Source organism: Uloborus diversus, chromosome 4, assembly GCF_026930045.1.
Source record: "Uloborus diversus isolate 005 chromosome 4, Udiv.v.3.1, whole genome shotgun sequence".
Lineage (NCBI taxonomy): Eukaryota > Metazoa > Arthropoda > Arachnida > Araneae > Uloboridae > Uloborus > Uloborus diversus.
Window position 1 is genome coordinate 108824924 of NC_072734.1, and position 20676 is coordinate 108845599.

At 33.0% G+C, this 20676-nt stretch overlaps 1 protein-coding gene across 1 annotated transcript in view; it reads right to left on the reverse strand.

Annotated features, from left to right (window-relative positions):
- Nucleotides 1–20676, reverse strand: part of LOC129219626 (E3 ubiquitin-protein ligase AMFR-like) — a 202741-nt gene that overhangs the window by 9054 nt on the left and 173011 nt on the right. The window contains exons 7-12 of the mRNA XM_054853884.1: nucleotides 11785–11918; nucleotides 8821–8931; nucleotides 7146–7330; nucleotides 5101–5210; nucleotides 3544–3669; nucleotides 1077–1118 (exon numbers count right to left, since the gene is read on the reverse strand). Of these exons, the coding sequence (XP_054709859.1) occupies nucleotides 1077–1118; nucleotides 3544–3669; nucleotides 5101–5210; nucleotides 7146–7330; nucleotides 8821–8931; nucleotides 11785–11918 (708 nt within the window). The remainder of the gene's footprint in view (nucleotides 1–1076; nucleotides 1119–3543; nucleotides 3670–5100; nucleotides 5211–7145; nucleotides 7331–8820; nucleotides 8932–11784; nucleotides 11919–20676) is intronic.

Genomic DNA, 20676 nt, shown 5'->3' on the forward strand with positions numbered 1-20676 from the left:
TTTTGTACTGAACGGACCTTAGCCAGTCATTGAAATTCAAAGCATATAATAATAACTTATAAACTAAATTAATTAGTTATTAATTGAAGCTTTGTATATTATTCATAAATTATGTACTTTTGAGTTCAAATAATGTTTTTTTTTCTCTTGGTGGGAGAAAATCACAGGTTTTAAAACTGCAATTTCTCTACATAGTCATAATCTACTATCCAGACTTCTATACATGGGGACGGAAGTTCATAGCTAAATGTTAAAAATTATGAAGAAAACCAAAACAAATCAAAACTGTGGCTATAGCAGGGCTAACTCACACATTTATACCTATATATTTCTCACATGCAAAGAAAAAATAAATCAATTAATTCAAATTTTAATTAACTCAATTTCAAATTACACTCCAAAATTGACAATTTTCTTGAGATTTTTTCCCTTAGTAAAAATTACTAGGAATCAATTTTTTTTTTAATTTGAGAAACCATCATGCAATAATCATCTTTCAAGTTTGCAACCTATCAATGCAAAAAATAAGTAATTAAATAATTTTGTAAGCATCCTTTACATGAAAAAGCTTATTCTCTCAAAAAATGTTTTTTGGCTCTTGCTAATTAAGGTTATTTAGTTATGTTACATTGCTCTCAAAATTTCAAGAAAATTTCTTTTGTTTTCAAGTTTATTAATAAAATTAGATGAATTTTGAACCATAATCCTTTTTCTATATCACGCACAATTGCCAAAAATATTTTGTTAAATATCAGGATCAAATCATGATTGGTTGCAAGAAAATCTGGTTCTCTTTTTAGAAAAAGGTGGGTGGATTTGAATGACTTTTCAAACGATGCATCACCAATGCAAAAAAATTCAAAAAATATGATTGCAAAAAAAGGACGGAAAGTTTTGCCCATGATGCTCTAGAAAATAAATAACCTAAAAAATACACAAACAGTAGTAGGCAAATACAGTCAAAATTAAAGATATTTTTTCAAGGTACCAATGACTGCAACCTTAAAATTCATACAAACCTAAAATGCCCTAATTAAAAATTAAAAAAAAAAAAAAACTTTCTTTTCATCTCTTACCTGAAGATTGGAGTCTTGAATATAACCATTTTGAAAAGCAGGCTAGAAACATAACATTTAGATCAGATTAATATTTTGATATTGAATTCATATAGTCTATGAGATAAATACTCAAAACAAATCTGAATGTGCAGTGAATGATTGCAATGGTGACAGAATTCACTTTTAATATCTAGCTGAAAGTAATTACTGATTTGCAGCATTTTTCTATTCATTTTTATTTGTTTTTTGAACTTTTCTGGAAGAAAAAAATTATAGATCAGTGTTTAAGTGCAATTTACAGATCTTCTTTAAGAAAGCATGCCTGAAGACTAATGATTATAAAATGCTATTTTTCGTCTAAAATACACTGCTTGACAATTGCTAAGGAACAAGTGATTTATGCAAATTTGCGCCTCAGACAGCTGGGACACAGTGAAGGTGTTAGATACGGCCCAAGCGTGATGGTGTGGGCAGGCATCATGCACATTGGCAGAACATCGCTTCACATTTTTGAACAAGGAAGTGTTATGTCACAAAAGTATTGCAGAGAAGTTATACTAGATCATGTTCATCTTTTTAGGGAGTCTCTAGGTCCAGACTTTCTCTTTATGGAGGACAATGCGCAACCACATGGGAGCATTGAAGTATCGGACACGCGCGCACTGCAAAGTGAAAACATTCTCCGTATGTAGTGGCCTGCTTACTCTCCCGACTTAAATCCAATTGAACATACCTGAGATGCTCTTGGCAGACATTTTGCCCAAAGAACCGTTCCTCCCAGGAACAGGACAAGAACTCAAATCCACCTTGACAGAGGAGTTTGAAAAGGTCCCCCACAAGCACTCCTTGATAGTTTAGTAGGGAGTATGAAAAACAGATGCAAAATGTGCGTGGTAATCACACATCATACTAAGGTACTCATGTCTCTAGAATTCTGATCTAGATCAATTTTTTGTGGTTGTTTGAAAATCATATAAATAGGATTTTTTTTAAAAGTTTTTACTTCATTAATGCAGTAATATCTATACTATTTTGTACTTATAATAAAGTCACATCCTCCCTACTAACTATGTACTTAGTTCTGTTTCTTAAATCATTGTCTATTCTCAGGGGTGCCCACCTAAGTGGGGAGGGGGGGGTCATGGTGCAGCCTGTGCCATTGAAATTTTCAGGGGGGTGTTTTGAGGGGGATTTTATTATTTCAGGGAGGGGGGCTGCCCTTGCCTTTTGGGTGAGGTCTCTGCGATATTGGGGCCCTTGCCCTTAGGGGGGCTATTCTTAACTATTCTAAAAAACGTAATTATTCCTCAGCAATTGTCAAGCAGCGTATTGCTGCACACAAAATTAAAATATATCACAAAATTGATTTTAAGTATAAAAGCATGCCCAAAGCCCCCCCCCCTCTTTTATGTTGTTCCCATAGATTTTATTTTTACCCTAAGGACTGAGATTTTAGCCTGCTTACAAATAAGATCTGTAATTATCTATTCTATTACCTCTCCGGTTTCTCACCTTTGTGCAATTGTTTTTGTAGCTGCTTTTGAATGTCTAAATAAGGGAGCAAACTTCAAATGAAAATGAGCAGTGTGACTAATTCAAATATAAATCTAACCTTAGGCAGTCTGAGTTCATTTCAGGCAGGCAAATATTAATCGACACAGAGTTGTACCTCAAAAATATTTTCATTTTAATTAAATTTTTGACAATAATGCAAAATATAACAAATAGATTCAATATTTCTCTTTCAAGCTGGTTGGGGGGGGGGGAACTACTACACATATTTCTAAGTTCTATAAATTTACTCTCAGGTCTTATGAAACAGATATTGTAAAATTGAAGAGCTGGGGGCAGAAATTTGGTTATAGTATTTCTGGTATATATAGTCGTAGAACTGGTTATAGTATTTCAAAATATAGAATGTATAATATCTTTGAGAAACTATACAAATATTTTTTATGCGTTGGAAATTGGCCTGCTGAAAAATGCACTTCATGTGGCATAACACATTCTTGCCCTGAGCCCTTCAATTGCCTAATGCGAAAGACCTATCTATCAGACTATAGTAACTAATAATTCTTTGAACTTTTACTCAAAATGTAACTCCTTAAATGTTTATTTTATGCTAGTAACATATGAAATCAATCCGCAAAAAAGAAAAAAAGTTCCTAAGCAGAAAAATAGAATAGTTGAATTCTAATTTAATCCAACCCATTAAAGTCGATCAAATATATTTAATAAAACATATCATTTTCTAATCTTTTGAGTTTGTTCTTCGCTCTCGTTACTAATATTACAATTAAATTTTCATTGAATTCAAGAAGGTATTAAAAATTTTTGAAGTGTCATGGTTAAGGAAAAAGGCAAATGAAATAACTTGTTAACGTTTTAAACTTAGTTTTCAAAACTTAACAGATGCTAAGTTAGCCAATATTCAAACTACTAGTGAAAAGAAATCCTCTAAAATTATATAAAATCTCTTGCTTACTGGAGGTGGGACTAGTTTTCCATCTAAAATATTTTCAACAGTGACTTCAACAGATTTAGTAGAACAGAGATCATCCATGATAAGATTCAATGGCATGTGAGGAAACATCTGCTGAACTTGGCGTGCCTTTTGAAAATAGCAGATTAGTTACTACACATAGAATGCAGAAAAGTAACTGAACATCTTTGAAAATGGAGACAATGCGATTTAAGAGAAAGAAACAATGAATTGTGTTAAAATGTAACAAATATTCGTTAACTACAAATGTTACTTCAAGATAAAAATATCAAGACTCTGTAGAGTAGTCAAGGGGGGACGAAATACTCCTACTGTTTTGGACCCCATTTATTTTTAGGCAAATATTACAGTTTGAAAATTTCACAAGGAGACGGCACGACCGTGGGGTCGGAGATTTGCGTCAATTTTTTTTGTAGTGAAAGAGGACTCCTAGTATCTTACGTGGTTAAAGTAATAGATGCAATACTCAGAAAATTATGAGAAAAATCGATTTAAAGTCGCCATGGAGTCTCCTAGGCGCCTTATGAATTTAAAATGTCAGTCTCTTAATGAGCCGCCACTAGCCTAGTTGGTTAAGGCAGGATCTTGTACTCCAGAGATAGCATGATCGAATCCCACTCTGGACCTTTTTCTTTTCTCTCTTTTTTTTTTTTTGCTACCACAACAATTAGCAGTAACAAAGTAATGGTAAAATGAAAAATATGAATTGTTTTAAATTGTTTTGCTGGAAGAAAAAGAAAATAATTAAAAAAAATAATGTAAATAAATTCTTAAAAATTATGTAGGGAAGAGAAACTATTTGAATTATTGCTGTGATAACAAAAAAAAAAAAAAAAGATCCGAATAATGTCCTATGTGCAGCTGATCCTTATAACCGTAAAATGTTCACAGGTCAAAAACCTTTACTAGGCAAATCAAACCATATAGAATAATGAGCAAGAATATTTTTCAGTGAATGAAAAAGTTTGCGATCCTTGGCAAAAATAAATTTCCGAAAGTAATTAAAATAGGGGTGAAAAGCATTACCACTAATTGTTGCGATATCATTAAAGTGAAAAAACCAATATAAATAAAGCACAAATTTTGAAGAAAATACAGCATACAGCTATTTCAAGGCTACAATGGAGCCTCTTCATTAGTGGAAAAAGCTCACCAACACAACCAGAAGTTGCGAGAGAACTGTTGTGATAGCAAAATAAAAAAGAAGAGAAAAGAAAAAGGTCCAGAGTGGGATTCGATCTTGCTATCTCTGGAGCACAAGGTCGCGCCTTAACTAACTAGGCTAGCGGCGGCTCGTCATTCGACTGACATTTTAAACTCATAAGGCGCCTAGGAAACTCCATGGCGACTCAATTTTTCTCATAATTTTGTGAGTATTGGGTCGTATTACTTCAACCACGTAAGGTACTAGGAGTCCTCTTTCACCACAAAAAAAATCGACGTAAATCTCCGACCCCACGGTTGTGCCATCTCCTTGTCAGCCACATGACAATTTGAATAAAAAAGACTAATTGTAAAGATAAAAAATACAACACATACCATACTGTCAAACTGTGATGATTGATCAGAAGTAGCATTCCTGCGTTCTACAACATTGGGGTGATTTACTTCTACCAAGAAACTAGGAAGCCAACTAACATATTGAGATCCTAAAATGGAACCCAGATTTTAGAAATAATTTCATTATGAACTAAAGCCACACACATGACTTAAATCCAGGTAAAATGTAAATGCTCATCCTCAAATGGTGATGCAAAACTTCCAGTAAAAACTAAAAAATATCACTTAAAGAAGGCCAAAGCTTCATCTTCCTTTAAAAGGAGACTAATAATTTTAAATATTTAAAATAATGTAAAATATAGTTAGTTTTCTTATTCGGCATTATTGTAAAATAATTCGAAACATCAAACAATCAATAAAATTTAGAAAAATAAGTAAATAATATGAATATACATACATTATATAATCAGTCCCGCTTAGTGGATAAACAAATACCCTGCTTATACAAATACAAATGTGATGGCTTCAGGCCCAGCTAGACTGGTCCTAGTCAATTTATTAGTCCCCAACGAAGATCAATGGTCCTCTTAAAGTTATCCACCCCCTTGCTCATTACTACCTCTTCGGGTAAACTGTTCTAAGTGCATACGACCCTACTAAAGTAGTAGTTTTTCCTAATTGCCAAGATTTGATTAGCCTGAGATTTGAATACCTTAAAACAATTACCTCTTGTCCTGCTTTCCATGCAAAAATTTAATCCATTAAAATCTTTCATTTTGATAAATTTAAAAGACTGGATCATGTCCCTTCTGACTCTCCTTTGCTCCAGGCTATACATGTTAAGCCTATTAAGTCTGGTATCATAATCTAACTCTGAGAGTCCCCTTACTAATTTAGTTACCCTTCTTTGAACCCTTTTCTTGATAGCCTATATACAAATAAATAAAATTCAGATACAATGCATTTCTCCTTTTTTATACCATATTTTCCTGCACATAATTCGCAGATTAACTGTTAAAAAACGTGTCAAGTTCATTAGGTGTGCATTATCAAATACAAATGTGACGACCAGCAACAGGCTCTGGGCCCAGCTAGGCTGGTCCTAGTGAATTAATTAGTCCCCAATGAAGATCAATGGCCCTCTTAAAGCTATCCACCGCCTTGCTCATTACTACCTCTTCCGGTAAGCTGTTCCAAGTGCCCACGCGACAATACTAAAGTAGTACTTTTTCCTGATTTCCAAGTTAGCCTGAGATAGCCCAATTAGCTTAAAACAATGACCCCTTATCCTGCTTTCTGTGCAAAAATTTAATCCATTAACATCTTCCATTTTGATAAATTTAAATAACTGAACTATGTCCCCTCGGACTCTCCTTTGCTACAGGCTATACATATTAAGCCTATTAGGTCTGGTATCATAATCTAAATCTGAAAGTCCCCTTACTATTCTAGTAGCCCTGCTTTGAACCCTTTCCAACACAGAAATATCTTTCCTGAGATAAAGCGACCAAAACTGAACAGCATACTCCAAATAAGGTCTTACTAAACTCCTATATCAAGGCAGAATAAACTTCTTATATTTGTTTGAAATAGTTCTATAGATAAACACAAGCAATCTGTGGGCTTTGTTACTTGCACTGCTGACTAAACTTGAAATCCTGATTTATTAAGATAACCAGATCAATAACATTTTCTGCCTGACAAATGATCAAACGCTGTAAATAATAACTTGTATGCTTATTTCCATGAGCCAAAGTACAGCACTTGATATTGCCCTACATTAACTGCTGTACCCCACTTATTCGCCCACTTAGTAATATCTTAATCCTCTTGCAGGTGTTTTACTTGTTCTTCATTTTCTACAATCATTATTAGAAATAGAAGAAGCTTTAATATAAATAATGCAGTTGCTTTATACAATAATTTCTCTACATTAAGTGTCATACCCCACTTATCTGCCCACTTAGTAATATGATCTAAATCCCTTTGTTACAAAAGCTTAATACCAATTAGAAATCGATTGCTTGGTATCAATTTTATACTTTTATCATAGTTTTTCCAAAAAAAAAAAAAAAAAAACTTACCATCAAAGTGAAAGAATTGGTTTCTTGGTTGAGAATTTACATGTTCTGTGGCATCTCTGTCTAAAATATCAGTATGATCAAACTGAGTAATATCATAGCTGAAATTTTTATCTACACTGTCACTCAGAGCTTTGCGACATGTTGGACAAGAAGTATCTTGTTCTAGCCAAGATCGCAAACATGAACTAAAGACAGATAAAAGAATCAAGTAAAAGTATCAATTTCAAAAGTTAGTCCTTTAAAATAAATCAAATTAGCTGCATGTTTGTTGAAAAAAGCTTAGACAAAAAGAGAGGAGTATTTGTACATATCAAACCTAGGGTTACATTTAACACTCAGTAGCTAGAAAAGTTGAAATTGAGAAGTCCAAATGGAACTACCAAACGTAAAGTGTCAACAAAATATGAGTGTGCTACAAACTTCTCTATTAATTTTATGATGAAAATATGTTACAAATATACATTTTATTACCAAAATAAAACTCTCAAAGTTGAGCCAAATGTGGTAAACTTACACCAGCAAATGAAGAAATAGCAAACCCAGAATGCAATAGAATTCTAAAGACAGTAACAAACATTGTTCAGTTTAATAGATGGTACAATTACCCCTCATTTTCTCAAAATTCTTTCACAACATTTAGAGGCACATATACATTTCATATGAAAGCAAATTTAAAAGCTTTAGAAAAGATAAATAATGTAAAAAGCTGGAACTGTAAAGAACAAAATAATAGAGGAAACTATGACTTTCTTTCTCCCCACCCGCTATCTATTTTTTAATATGTTTTCTGTCGGTCATAAAAATATTCCAGTTAAAAAAATACAAAAATAAGCCTTAATACAGTGAAACCTGTGTAAGTTGACCACTTATGGTGCACTACTTTAGTGTTTTCAGTAAGTTATTGCCCTATAGCCAGGGCTAAGGCAGAAATATATGAGGTTTTCCACCTCCAGCTCAGTCACTTTCTATGCTGAGCTGATGAGTGCTAATAAGCTCGAAACTGCAGTCCTCGGCTGGAATGACTGAGCTGGCGGTGTATTTCATGTACTACTTAAAGCTCAACTTAAACAGGTGGTCAACTTACAAAGGTTGATTTATATGATAAGGGCTAATTCCGTGCCTGAAAAAGGTGGTCAACTGAGACAGGTGGTCAACTTACAAGGGTGGTCAACTTCACAGGTTTTACTGTACTGGAATTACAAATCTGATTCTTTTCTATCAATAATTTATTGGTTAAGAAAAAAAAATATATGTTTGCAATTTGTTCCTTAACAAAGAACTCAGCAATGATCCATGAGGATCTTATCACATCATACATAAACTGATTATTATTGTCTTTTCGGTTTATTATTTGTAAACAGAACTCATAAAATAGTTTATTATTAATGCTTCACCCTCACTCAGTAAAAACATACTTTAGTGAAACTTCTACATTAGTTTTTTTATTATTTTTTATTTTTTTAAGTTAAAAAAAATCAGGAAAATTCACTTATCTATTATTAAAAAGAAGATATTTTATGTTTTGAAATTATTTTAAGTATACTTATTTACAAGTAATCACATTCAACAAGCAATCACATCATAAAGCACTTATCATTCACAAAATTTGTTCAACTACAGTCTTTAAAAGGAATTGTCTTGGATTAAGGATAGGCAAATGGAAGTAGTAACTCACTTATGGAACAAATGACCACAAGGTAGTTTACGTGCCAGATCCAAATGATCCCAGCATATGGCACAAGCATCATTATTCTTTTCTAATTCTTCAGCAGTTGCCATGGGATAACTAATGAATAACAGGGGAATAACATTTCATTCAGTACAGAGAAAACATCTACATAAGATAATGAAAATAGCTACTTAACAGCAAAATTAACCAAGAATATATAGAGAAATACCTTAACATCTCCTCAGAGAATAAAATTTTTTTATAATATTGGAATGGTGCTAAAATTACGTTAAACGAAAAAATATTGATAGATTTACTTTTCGTTACAGCACGCTTCGTTGTTTATCACTGATTTGGATGTATCGCGCTTTTTCTTTGTCACCCAAAAATTGTAGCTTTGTTTAATTTTTTTTAAAAATATTTCTCAGAAAACATAATCTTCTTTGCTCAATCAATGAACAAAATGGGCATATTTTCCATACACTCAGGGCCGGATTTGGAAGTGTGGAGGCCCTGGGGTAACGAAAGGGTGGAGGCCCCTAATCAGGGTTTGAAAAGATCATAATATTTTCGAAAATATCCGATACTTTGATATATATCCGAATATTTTGATATATTGTATATATCTGATATTTTCAATCCGTGAAAGTTAGGATATTTTGTAAAAATTTTATTGTGGGGCGCCCCTGTATTGTTGAGGCCCTGGGGCAGTAGCCCTGCCTGCCCTCCCTTAAATCCGGTCATGTATACACTTAGTTTGTTGTAATTTAAGCTGCAACTTCTGATTCATATCCCACCATGAAACAATAAAAATGTTATTAATACTTTTTTCTTTTTTAAAAGAGAAATTGTTGGACTTAAAAAAAAATTTATTAATACAATCATCCTAATACAGGGTGGGTCACAGGAACTTCTTTTTTAAATTTGGGGTGGAAAAAGTGTAGAACAACGCAGAGTGGTGGGGAGAGGTTCAACGGAAAGATATGAATGGGAAGCATTGTCACATCATGCTTTGTTCGAGATAGAGTCACTCTTTTGCTGTGGAGGCGTTTTTTTTTAACAGACGCTCGATCGGAATAGGGACTTAAACTGGCCTGCACGCCCTGTTGACTATTTCCTGTTGGGTTATCTGAAGTCGCGGGTTCATAACGATTGTCCATGAACCCTGGTAGACCTGAAGAACTGCATTCGACCCGAAACTGCCTATATACCAGTCAACCTTCTCCAAAGAGTTGACCAAAACTTACGGGTTCGACTGAATCAGTGTATGGAAAATGGAAGGCAACACTTGCATTGTTTTCAAAACTAAAACGAAATCCCCCATTATGTGCGACAGAAAAAACATAATAGTAAAAACTTTTAAGGAATGTAAAATTTTTTATTTCATTTTCAAAAAAAGGAAGTTCTTATTCCCCACCCTGTATGATAATAAACCAATCTTTTTGGAGAAGTATATATGTCAAATGATCTAAATTTTTCATATGTTTGCAATCATTTATGACTTTTAATGATACTTCTTTGCATTCCAATCAATTCTTCTGGAAAACAGCAGATGAAAAACAGTTCATTACAAAATATTACTCCAATATTTATACACTCAAAGGACATTAACTATATTTAGATTTCTTGAAGATTGATTTGAAATTTTAAAATGACCACAGTGACCTCCCATTGGGGCGCACCTGTTTAGAATTGTACATATAGAAGGATGTTGTTATTGCTAATTTATGTAAGAAAAACACTTCTAAAACCTTACATTTACACAAAAACCCCAAAACAGAATAATACTAAATTTGCGACGTACGTCGCTGAACAGATGCCTGAGCTGCAGAACAATTCTGTTCAAATGTGAGAAGAAAACTCACATTCAATTTTCAACAACAAATTTTCTGCTTGAATTCTACAGGTTTTTGCAAAATTTCTGCAGAAAATTTGCAAAAACTGCAGATTTTTGCAAATATTTTCTAACTCAAGATAGATTTTGGCACAAATTCTGCAGATCTCTTTAAGTTGGAAGAAAATCTAAAATGCTCGGAAATTACGATAAATCGGCGGAAAGCTCGTGAAAAATGTTGAATTTGTCGCGAAAAATGTTGAATTCGATAAGTCATTTGCAGGAACTTCAGATTTACTTTGAACTGAAAAAATGCTGCAGAATTTATGCAAAAATCTATCTTCAGTTCGAAGATATTCGTAGAAAATCAGCAGTTTCTGCAAAAATTTCATATTCTAAATCTGAAAAAATTTCAACCATTTTTGTAGTTCCCGTTTTCCTTATTTTTCCCAATCGATCTTCATCCACTAGAATTTCCTCCATAATCGTATGTTTTGGAAACATGACAACATTGAAGCACGTCCATCGCCGAAAATTGCGCGTCTTCTTTGAGATTCAATCCTTTTGCATCCTGAAAATATTTCAATTATTTAAAAAGTTTTGAAGTGTTTTATTTTTTGCTGCCCTAACTTGACTCATTTTGTTTATTATTTTCGTAATTTATTTATTTATTAACATTATTTAATTGCTCTATCATGCCATGGGAAATTAACCAAAAAAACGTTGTGTAACACCTAGGTTCGGATTTTTATAAAATTTTGTATCTTTGCTCTTTTTATGCATTTTAGAAAGCATATAAAATACTTTTGGAGAATCTCAATCGGTTTAGGTTCCACAGAAATGCATAGCAAATGCAATGGTAAAGTTTTAAAAACCGGAAAAAAAAACCTTTTGTGTGAAACGATTTTGATTTAGGGCTCCCGATTTGTCGAAAAGGTCACATTGGTTGCTTGTGTTATATAACGCTTGAAGTACTTGAAGAACAATTTTGGTCAAATGATTTTATGTTGCAACATCGTCAAGTATTCTGCCTTGGGGTACAAAACTACAAACTTATCATACCGTTGAGCATAAGTTCTCTAGTCAAACTACCCTATGGATAGAAAGCATAGTAAATAATATAGTTAATAACATACTTGCATTCCATGTGCTTCACAATTTTCAAATAGTTTTTGTATTTTTTCAAACGATGCTTTATTTCATAAAATAAACATCTCAGCTGCATTGCTATAACAAGACTTGCCATGGACAAAAAAATGTTTCCCCAAATCTATGGAAGAAAAGTAATATTTCAGATAAATGGGAATGAAAATCACACAGTAATAATGATAACATTTGAATATGTTATTAACAAATAAATCAAATTAGATTCTTATTATTCTTTTTTGAATCATTCCAACAACAGCTTCAAATTTAAGTGAAATCCACTGGGCAATCTTCTCAACTATAAAGAATATTTCATGTCTTTATGGCAATTTTAAGTGAAATATTATATTTTCTAACGTCAGGCAGTGTTTTTGAATATTAAACTAGATTTTCAAATGTCGCACAGCATTTTTAAATTTTAACATATTCTTTGAAGATGTCTTTGAATTTCTAAGAATACTTTTAGAAAACATAACCTTTTTTCCAATTTTTACAGGGTTGGTTGGGGTAAGTGAGACTTCTTTTGAGTTCGTTTTTGAAAACTTATACAAAAGTTTTGAAACAATTTTTTTTTTAAACTTATTGTCTTATTTTATCTTGGCCATTATTAATGAACTAAATTTCATCATTTATTTTCTAAAATAATGCTTTAAATATCCTTAACAATTGTATTTAATAAAAAATCAGATGGGTGTCCCATTTACCCCTTAATAAGAGATAAGTGGGTCACCCCCACCTTTTATTTCAATTCAAATTAAGCACATCTAAAAAAGGGCAATCAGGTTTTACTTGATAAAGTACGTAAAATTTCAGCATGAATTATTTTTTTGCAAACGCATTTATTTACGAGATAGTTACTGTCTTTTAAATCTGTATGACAGAAAATTTTTAAATAAAAAACAATTACATCTGTGAAATTTATTGAAAGCCTAAAGATACATATTTTACTTTTAACATATAAAGGTGTGTTCAATAAACGTAATACAGTTGATTAAGGTCGATTTCGGTAAATTAACCAAAACTATAAGCTGAAAAAGAAAATGTAAACACTAAATGGCAGCCTCGGTTTAAAGTGTACTGAGGAAGAACTATCATCATGCTAGACTTCATCCTCAATAATAATTCCAACATCCACTGCACCAGGCCAATAAAAACTCACCATTTCTATTCGTTCTTGCAACAGTTTTTTTTTTTTTAGTTTGCATCATCAACTTCCAACATTACACCCACATAATACTTTATGGTTTACTTTGACGTAAGTTTAACAAATACATAATCACCAGCTTTATTAGTTTTTGTAGCCGTACTATCAATTCCTACTGGATCATCATAGTTGTCACATATTTTACTAATTCAAATATTTAATCAGAGTTACTTTTGATTTTGAAATCTCCATTATTATAGGACCCACCAACCCCTTACAGCAAAAGTTTAAGGGGTAAGTGGGACCCCTCCTTTTAAACTTAATAATAATTAGTTTAAAAAAAATCTTGTTGCTGTATGAACTTTAAGTTAAACTATACATAAAAAATTAATTATAATAAAAAATAGTAAAAAAAAATAAATAAATAAATAACTTGGAAACACTTTTTTGAAAAACGCTGCTTAAACTCGCCAAAATCTGACTAAGTGCTATGACCTAGAAAAAATTCCACGAAACCCAAATATATGCAAAACAAATCACTATAATGAAATTTAACATGATCAGTGCAAAAACGTTTGAAAACTTGATCCATATTTCAGTTTTAGGAGGGAGACCCACTTACCCCAACCAACCCTTACTTTTAATCATCAGAAGCTGTTCCCTAATCTAAAATGAAGAATTTTACAGAAAACTGTGGTAGTTTTGAGGTCAAACATTTTCGGGGGGGGGGGGATTCTAAGTTAAAATAAAAGTATAAACAGAAAAGTGACCTGAGAGGCATTATTTAAAAAAGAATAGTAAAGCCTTAGCACTCCAAGACTGCTTAAAAATTACAGAAAATGAAATTATGCATAGAAATAGAATATAATTATTATTATAAACAAATGCTTAAAACGTAAGAATAATGTAACTAAAGGTGGAGAGGTGAAGGCTTTTCTAAAACACCTCGACTTTTCTAGCGCAAATGTGTTCAAAAGGGTTCTTGACAAGTTGAATATTTTCAAATTGTAGGTAAAAATAAGCCCCGCCCCCCCATTTTCCGAAATAAAATACAGTGTAAATATTTGTTGATCTGATAACCGTATTTTATTTCTTTTTTAAAAAGCAAAATAAAATCTTGACTTTTAGTTTCAATGCATAGAACAGGAATGGTTCAATGGTCCACAAGAACAGTGTGTAGTTGTTTTCTCCGTCTTAGCACTACTCAGACAGCGAAACACGTTTTACAGAGTTCATTTAAAACAGCGGTTCCCAACCTTTTCCCCCTGGCGAACCATTTTCAAATTCCGAAAGAAGCTGACGAACCCTTTGAGCCGTAAGTAATAAGTAACAATCAAACACACACACACACACACAATAAAATTTGGGAGATTTTTTCTTTTTTTTTTCATTTGATGTGTTGCTCATTAGTTCACAACAGGAACGAAAACACAATGGGGTTGTTTCCTTCAGTCAAAAGTAGTACTTTTTGTCACTGAAATTGATAGAATAAGCAAAAATAAATAACATGGACCCAGAAAATACTTTCATTTTCCCAACAGTTATTTACTAATTAATTTTTTTAAATGTCCGTTTTTTCAAACAAGGCGTGGTCTTGATTGACGTCACAAATGATGCTCTTAGGCGCATATTTCACCGCGATTCCACGGTATGATAATCAAGAAGCGAATTGAATATTGCGCTCCACGCTTGCCTATCAAACATGTCGTTGCCAATACACGTGAGCAGGGGTGGCATTTCAGCCTTTATTTTGGGGGGTCGAGTTTCTTAAATATGTATTACCACAGTGCGGTAACAAACACACATTAGCTAATAGGAAGTGGTCATAAAATCGGTTTAATATGAATAAAAATTAGTGCTTAGAAGCAATTAAAATTCTGATTCATTTTCTAATAAGTTATCATACAAAACATTTCGATACTGAAGTTTTTATACCTTTTGGAAAAGTTTTAATGCATGTTTTTTGGAATTCAGAAGAGCAGGGAATCGTATTACTATCAGTGCCCAGTGTCGTGCTGTTTTGTCAGTACAGCCTAAATAGAAAAGGTTTTTTCTTTCTTTCTTTTTCTTTTGCCCATTGTGCTTCGAAAATATTTCTAACCTAAAAAAATTTTTCTCTACCAGCTGAGCTGATTGGAATAGTTAAAAAATAATTGAAGTAACAAAGTTATGTATGAAAACACTTTTTATGTCTTGCTCTTCAAAATCACACAGGCAACTTCAAAAATTGCGAGGAGCTTAATTTTTCATCATTGAATAATCTAGTCTCGTCGGCGCTCTCAGCTTCAATGAGATGTCATCTACCACCAGCTCTGTTATTCCCTATTCCAGGCTGAAGAGTCCACAACAAGGACGGAACTGCAGTCTCTGGATATGATAATCGGTCTGTCGGTATATTGCCTGTAATTTTTCTTTCCTAGTGCTAAAAATTTTACTCATAATTGAAACATTTTATTTTTCGTTTTCAAAAAATCTAATCCAGATAATATACAGTCTACCATGCAGAAAAATAATTATCATCAAATCTTGTGTTGATTTTATTCGAAAAACAATCTATTCCTTCATACAAAATATTAAAAAATCAGTGTTTGACTTCACATCATCATGTGGATTTTTCTTTTTTTAGCGCCTTTTTTAAATTGGCTCGGAGGAAGAATTTTTTTGAAAATGTTTCACCATTGATTGAAATATGCATCTATGTAAAATATATTTTCAATTTCAATTGCAGATTGAACTATGGTAGTATGAACGCACAGATCAATTGTAGATTGAACTGTGGCTTGAATAGTCCGAAAATTAAGTGTGGCGGATTGAAGATGTTTTGATAGAGTAAAGCATTTTTAAAACACTTTCCGCAATAGAAACAAATTGAATAAAAATTCAAACGAAGTCATACATGCTGAATTGGCATGAGCTTTTTTCACCATTGAAAGAATCGTTTTGCAATGATTCTCACAGTCGTCAAATCACTGCTTTGAAGTTATAGAGAAAGGTTTTTATGGTTTTAACTCTTGAAGACCATCTTGTGTCACTTCGAGATTGCATAACTATAGAGCCCCATAAAGGGTATTTTGTCTTTTTTTATTCAATACTAGTTACAGAAAGTTAATCAAATAGGGTAAAGACACCAGTAATTGGCACTTTAAGAGTTTCTCCTTAAACTTACCTCTGTTTTCAGTATTTAGAAAAAAAATACTCTTGCAAATATTTTTGTCTCAAAGAGTGCACATCTGTGCATCTATTTGGTTCACTAAAATCAAAAATATTTGAATCGATACTTTTATAAAAATACTAGTGGCACCCGCACGGCTTCGCCCGTAATAGAAAAATTAAAGGTTTTTTGGTTCGCCTGTATATTTACAAATAATGCATGGTGAACTTTCTCGCCATTTGGCTTGTTCCCATCTTACGGTTCCACGTTATGATAATTTCATATCTCGCCAATTGGCTTGTGCCCATGTTACGGTTCTACGTTATGATAATTTCGTAATTTACTCGTCCATCTTATGATATTTTTTTTCTTAAAATTGGAATAGAAAAAGAATCACATCGAATCTTCGAAAAATCGCTTCGAGGTGCACAGCCCCATGCTACATACTAAATTTGTGCCAAATTTTATGAAAATCGGCCGAACGGTTTAGGCGCTATGCGCGTCACAGACATCCTACAGACATCCAGACATCCTCCGGACAGAGAGACTTTCAGCTTTATTATTAGTATAGTGGTACCCGCACGGTTTTGCCCGTAATAGAAAAAATCAAAAGGTTTTTTGGTTCGCCTGTATATTTACAAATAATGTATGGTGAATTTTCTCGCCAATTGGCTTGTACCCATGTTACAGTTCCACGTTATGATAATTTCGTATCTCGCCAATTGGCTTGTGCCCATGTTACGGTTCCACGTTATGATAATTTCGTAATTTACTCGTCCATCTTATGATATTTTTTTTCTTAAAATTGGAATAGAAAAAGAACAAAATCGAATTTTCGAAAAATCGCTTCGAGGTGCACACCCCCATGCTACAAACTAACTTTGTGCCAAATTTCATGAAAATCGGCCGAACGGTCTAGGTGCTATGCGCGTCACAGACATCCAGACATCCTACAGACATCCAGACATCCTCCGGACAGAGACTTTCAGCTTTATTATTAGTAAAGAAGCACATGCATTTTTAAGAAATTTCTATGAAAGCAGATAATGCATTGAGCAGCTGAAACGTGTTTCTAGCAAAAGAAAGCGATGAACACTCATTAAATAAATATACACTTAAAAAATGAGCGTAAAAGTGAATAAAATATCAAGGAATTTTCTTGAGAAAACCATGCAGCCACACCACTTTGCACGAGCATCTCATATTGGACATACCATCGTTACACTAGGCACACAAGTATGAAATATTTAGCCGTGAAAAGGCCGAAAAATATTTCGTGAATTTCTAAGTCATCATCCAAATAACGAAAAACACTTTTTCTAGTCTGGGAATGTGTCGAGTTTCAACAAATAGTTACTGAGAACCAGCGAGATTTTTTTTAATGAACATTGTTTTCCGACTTACATAAATTGAATTCACCCATTTTCTATCATTCTGCTTAAAAAATTTGTGGGTGCGACCGCCCCCTCTTGACCCCCCTATTTGCCGCCCCTGCACGTGAGTAAAGATATGATTTTAATATTTTGCTCTGTGAATGGCAACACTGAATGGTATTTCATCACTTGTGATGTCATCGGACCGAAGCGTAAACAATGAAAGCGCACCGATTTTAGTAATTTTTAAAAAATAATTAAACTTAAACAAAAAATCAGAAAAAAATACTTTTAAAATTTTGGAAACGACTCCATTGCAAAAAATATAAGCAAAAAAAAAAAAAAGATTATTTTTTGCTGCGCTTCCGTCAGTTTCAAAAAAAATCTAAAACAGGATTTTAGTGGAACAAAAAGCTCAAAGTTTTGCTCAAATATCTGAGTTTTAGTCTTACATTTATCTATAACACTAAACCAGGAAGTAATTAAAGAATAATCATTAAAAATACCTTCCAAAGAACTACCTCAGATAAACTAAATTCTTTATTTCTTCAACGAAAGGTATCTAAATTTATACCTTCTTGTAAAGAACTACGAGTTCAGCTGTTTGATAAGGATATACTGCGTACATAAATCGTTTGAATTCTGAAGAATGTTTTGCTTCTTGTAATAAATGTGCGGAATAAAATGTGTACATTGAAAAATAATAGAAACCCCTATAATTTACTCTAATCATTACGAAGAAGTTAATTTTTACCAATAAATAGTTTTCAGCTCTCTAATTACAAGCGAAATTTTCTGCACAACTTTCATGAATTCATTCTTTTTAGACAGCGCAAATTAAGTTGTATTAATTTAATTTGTTAAATTCCCCGGAAAGTTTTTTCTTTCACACTTCCAGCGGTATTTTTGGGTTGCTAGCTATTCTTTCTCTGTTTCAAGAATTTTGCTTGAAGTAAATTGTAGTCCATGCAAGCACAGGCAGTGTGACAATGGGGTGGTTTCCTTCAGTCGAAAGTACTACTTTTAGTCATTGAAATGGATAGAATGAGCAAAAAAAAAAAAAAAAACATGGACCCAGAAAATGCTTTCATTTTCCCCAACAGTTTTTTTTTTAATTATTTTTTTTTAAATGTCCGATTTTTCAAACAAGGCGTGGTCTTGATGACGTCACAAATGATGCACTTTACCGCATCTTTCTACTACGTTTCCACGTTATGATAATCAAGCAGCGAATTAAAATTGCGCTCTACGCTTGCTATCAACCATATCGTTGCCAATATACGTGAGTAAAGATGTGAATTGAATTAAATATTTTGCACTGTGAATGGCATTTCATCATTTGTGATGCCATCGGCAAAAGCTGTAAACAATGAAAGTGCTCCGATTTAAGTAATTTTTTCAAAAATATTAAAATCAAACAAATTATTTAAAAAATGGTCAGATCCTATGTTTTTAAGCATGCTCTTTCAGAAAAAAATACTTTTAAAATTTTGGAAACGACCGCATTGTAGCAACAAACAGCGACTGAACGCACTTTTACGCGTTTTCGGCACAAAACGGAAGCTCTCCGTTGCACTCAAATGCTGCAAATCTAAACAGCGAATATTCACTAAAAAGACGCTCGAATCTGCTTCAATTGATGAATCTGCTTCATTTCGACCTTTCCATTAAAAGCTTCTGAGAAAATCGAAGCATTCATATTCTTTCATCTGAATGCATTGTATTCCAAAGTGGAACTTTTTCACCATAGCATCTATTTTCTATCCTTTTTTAATGAAAGTGGTAAAACTCGCGCTTTGTAATGACACAGTTAATTCTTGAAATGTATCAACATATACAGGGTGTTCCGTTTTAACCTGAAAGACCTTTATTTTCTCAACCATTAGTCCTAGATGTATACTTCCAATTTCAAAAATGTTCAAAAGCAGATGCAGAGTTAAGATAGTGAAAGTTTGAAGTAAAAATTAAAATGAATCAAAAAATACAAAATTTAACTTTTTATGCGGGCCCCAGATCCCCTAACTTATATTTAGAGAAATAATCTCCATTAAAAAGTAATTCCAACACAAAAAGTTTGAAATTAGTATGACCAATATTCACCGAGATGTGAAATGCAGCGTTTTGTGACTTACACCACTTTTCACTCGCTGTCAATAACACCTTTTGGGGGAAAATATAGCCGTTAACAAGAGTTTAAAATTATATGTGTGCACAGAGCGTGGTTTTTCAAATTGATTGCGGCTTTGTAGTGTGTTTTTGCGTATCACGGAATAACATTTGCATTTATTTTTGAATAGCAATGAAAAATATAAATAGTTCGTTTTTCTTACTTTGACGACCTGTCATTCTTCTGAAAGAACGATAAGTTCCAATCTCATCTTCTGTATGGTCCCTTAAAACTTTAAACTGGAATATCTCCTTGAGTTTTGGTCACACAAATGTCAAGTTTTTGTGTGTTAGTTATAGTTTCCAATGGAGATTATTTCTCTAAATATTAGTTAGGGGACCTAGGGTCCGTATAAAAAGTCAAATTTCGTATTTTTTGACTCATTTTAATTTTTGCTCCTAACTTTCAATATCGTAACTCTGCATCTGGTTTTGAACATTTCTGCAATTGGAAGTATACATCTAGGACTAACGGTTGCGAAAAAGGTCTTGCAGGTTAAAACGAAACACCCTGTATACTAACATTTTCATGTAAAGAGTATCGAATGGCGACAGACAAATAAATAAATAATGAACAAAAATCGTTTGCACTTAAGACTTCATCTGAAGAAAGCTTGTTAAAATTCCGCCATTCTAATATTTATTTCGCGAACGCCTAGGGGTTTGATAACGATGATTTAATAGAACAGCGGTTCCCAACTAGAGGTGGGCATTGGGCAATGTCGTTCTTTTTAATGATCCGTGCATCAGTTGATCGTTCATTCTTTTGATCCGTTCATTCAATTCGTCCACAAGAACAGTGTCTAGTTGTTTTCTCAGTCTTAGCACAGTTGATCGTTCACCTTTGGAACCAAGGTAGATAATGAGAAAATGATGCTAAATTAGAAATTCGTCAAAACCAAAACGGCAGTATTTAAAAAAAAAAAGAGTTTTCATGTGAAGAAACGCGTTTTTGATTTCCTACAAAAACCAGAAAAATGTTGGAAATTGACGTTGTTTTCAGGCTTTATTTTCAGCTAAAACCAAATAAACAAGTTTCGTACAATAA